The 2,506-nt window shown below is 32.0% G+C and overlaps 1 protein-coding gene across 2 annotated transcripts in view; it reads left to right on the top strand.

Moving 5' to 3' along the window:
- LOC123015822 (protein cycle) overlaps positions 1 to 1,703 on the top strand; it is a 15,538-nt gene extending 13,835 nt beyond the window's left edge. For both annotated transcript variants that reach the window (XM_044415824.1, XM_044415843.1), the window contains one exon: positions 1,443 to 1,703. In XM_044415824.1, the coding sequence (XP_044271759.1) occupies positions 1,443 to 1,627 (185 nt within the window). In that variant the 3' untranslated portion in view covers positions 1,628 to 1,703. The remainder of the gene's footprint in view (positions 1 to 1,442) is intronic.
- Positions 1,704 to 2,506: the final 803 nt, after the last annotated feature.

Genomic DNA, 2,506 nt, shown 5'->3' with positions numbered 1-2,506 from the left:
TTGGACCTATGGTCTCTTTAGTGGGCAAAAACCGTCCTTTTTCGACAAGCTCCTCTTTTGTGTCCTGTGTACGTGGAAGCGTTATTACTTATCAGCTACCGGGACTTTGCTGATATGATTGCCCAATTAAAGGAGAGTAAAGAACAGTAAAAGACAGAACGCAATGCGGCATGCATGAAACCAGGAGAAGCTACAGAAGTTTTACTTTTCATCTCGCGTTAGATAAAACAAACCCGAAAACTTAATCTTTTACCAGACGAATTATCCATTTACAAAACTCATGGCAAATTAACAACAATCATGATTATTATGAAGAAAACAATATTTTAGGCACAATTTTCACGTAATATCGATACAGAATTTACGTTTTTGGTGACGTAATTAGTCATACCCCCTGTCGCGTCCGGTCTCATCTTCCTGAGCCCCACGGTCTCCTCTGCAGCCTCCTCCAAGCGACGACGCTTCCTTCTCTTCCTCGATGGAAGTCCCCGGGTGTAGTCGACATCCCAACAATTTCCAAAATTTAATTCAAAAAGGAAAAACAACAAAATTCTCCTCACTCTTCGCCTGCCCAACGACGACTGCCACACCTTCCTTTGTTTTCCCACTTTTCGAAAACCCCAAAAAAAACACAAAATCCCCCCTTTCCCACTGTGGCGTGATCCGTCACCGCAGAGTCAAATAAAATTTTCAAAAATGCATAGGCAACACATTTTACCAAATAATTAAATACAAATGGTACGGTTACAATGTTTCTGGTATTTTATCTTACTTGAAATTTTTTTTAAACATATTGTTCCTACATTTTTAAGTATTCTAAAACCCGTGTGTTAGTTTTTTTATATAAATATAAAATAATTTTATGCATAAAGTGTTGACTTTTTTACCACTTTGGGGCAACTATCACAGAATAAATTAATTTTTAGTGAAAAAAGTGACTTTTATATTTACAAATTTCAAAAAAATAAGTCTCTTTCCAGGTCAAAAACGTACTAAAGCGGACAAAAAAAACGTCAGTTTTTAATTATATAATATAATAATATAATAATTCAAATTAAACAAAATTTATGCAGGTTGTCCAGATTCTCTTATTTTTTCCAATGCACAAAAAGGAATGCATGTTTTTGTCAAAAAAAAACGTCTTATTTCTAAAACTAAGCAAAATCGGCTAATAAAAGTTTAGCGCAAAAATTTTTGTTTTAAAAGGCTACATCCAAATTTGCAAAGAAACATACGGTATTTCATTTAAAAAAACACAAGTTTGTATTGTAACTTATTTTTGGGACATGCTGTATAGCTGAAAATAATTTTAGGTGATGCACTAGATTAGTATCTATCAATGTCCTATACATTTTTTTAAAATTTTTTTATTAAAAAAAAAAAAATTCGCTGGGACACCTGTATACACATTTTTTTCTTATTTCGAATTTAATATTTTCTAGTACGAAATACGGATGAAGGAATCATCGAAATAATGGAAGATGCTGTGAGGGAATCACCCAGTAATGAGCCAGTTTCTGAGGGAAATGATGAAGCTGCAATGGCGGTCATAATGAGTTTGTTGGAGGCTGATGCGGGTTTAGGGGGGCCGGTGGATTTTTCGGGGCTGCCGTGGCCGCTACCTTGACTACAAGATTAAATATATCACGTCTAATGGATTGTAATTTTAAATGTACAAATTATTTAATAAATATGTGATGGTGTTCAAGATATTCATTAATTTTTATTGGGCAAAAATAATTGCAAAAAGCGAGTCAAAAATCAAATTTTTGCAAAAATCGGCGAAAAATTCTACGAGTTATAAAAATATTGAACAATTAGTAGACTGCAAAACCTGATTTTTGTTAGATTTTTATGAAATTTGGTTCAATCATTTTCGATTTTATGAAACAACAATGCTAGAAATACGTGTTTTAATAGATTTGTTGTCATTTTTTCAGATAAAAAGTACAAAAACCGAAAGTGAGGTTAGTTGCCTAAGGCCCCTTTTACATTTTTATGTCAGTCGAATGACAAATCCCACTTGTGTATTTTGATTCATTTAATCGCAAATTTTATTTCAGAGCCTTAATTTTGCTTTTTTTTTTGTTCTAATTCCGAGTTTTGTGTAAAATGTCCTACTTTATATCAAATTTTGACAAGTGATGACATCAAGCAACCAATCAGAATGCTTGTAATTTAACTTTATTATATTCTTGAATTAATCTAAATTTTATTAAGTTTAAGACCACCCAATTCCTCTTTTTGTAATAATTTGTTGCAATAACTACTACAATTTTTAAGTATTCCGTCATAATGTTGAAATAATCGAAAATTCGGCCGCATGAAACTTCGGTTGTCTATCGTTTGCTAAATTTTTTTATTTTATTTATTATACACAAATTAAAGTATAAATAAAAACGGATAACTAACAATTGTAAGTTTTATACCATACACAGTTAATTATGTATTTTTTCATAAAGTTTAAATATTCTAAAATTAGGTCGTATGAAACTTCGGTTGTCCA

The sequence above is a fragment of the Tribolium madens genome, unplaced genomic scaffold, assembly GCF_015345945.1.
Source record: "Tribolium madens isolate multiple individuals breed KSU strain unplaced genomic scaffold, Tmad_KSU_1.1 Scaffold_11;HRSCAF=98;Tcas5.2_LG3b, whole genome shotgun sequence".
NCBI classification, from domain to species: Eukaryota; Metazoa; Arthropoda; class Insecta; order Coleoptera; family Tenebrionidae; genus Tribolium; species Tribolium madens.
This window is presented reverse-complemented; position numbering and strand designations above follow the sequence as displayed.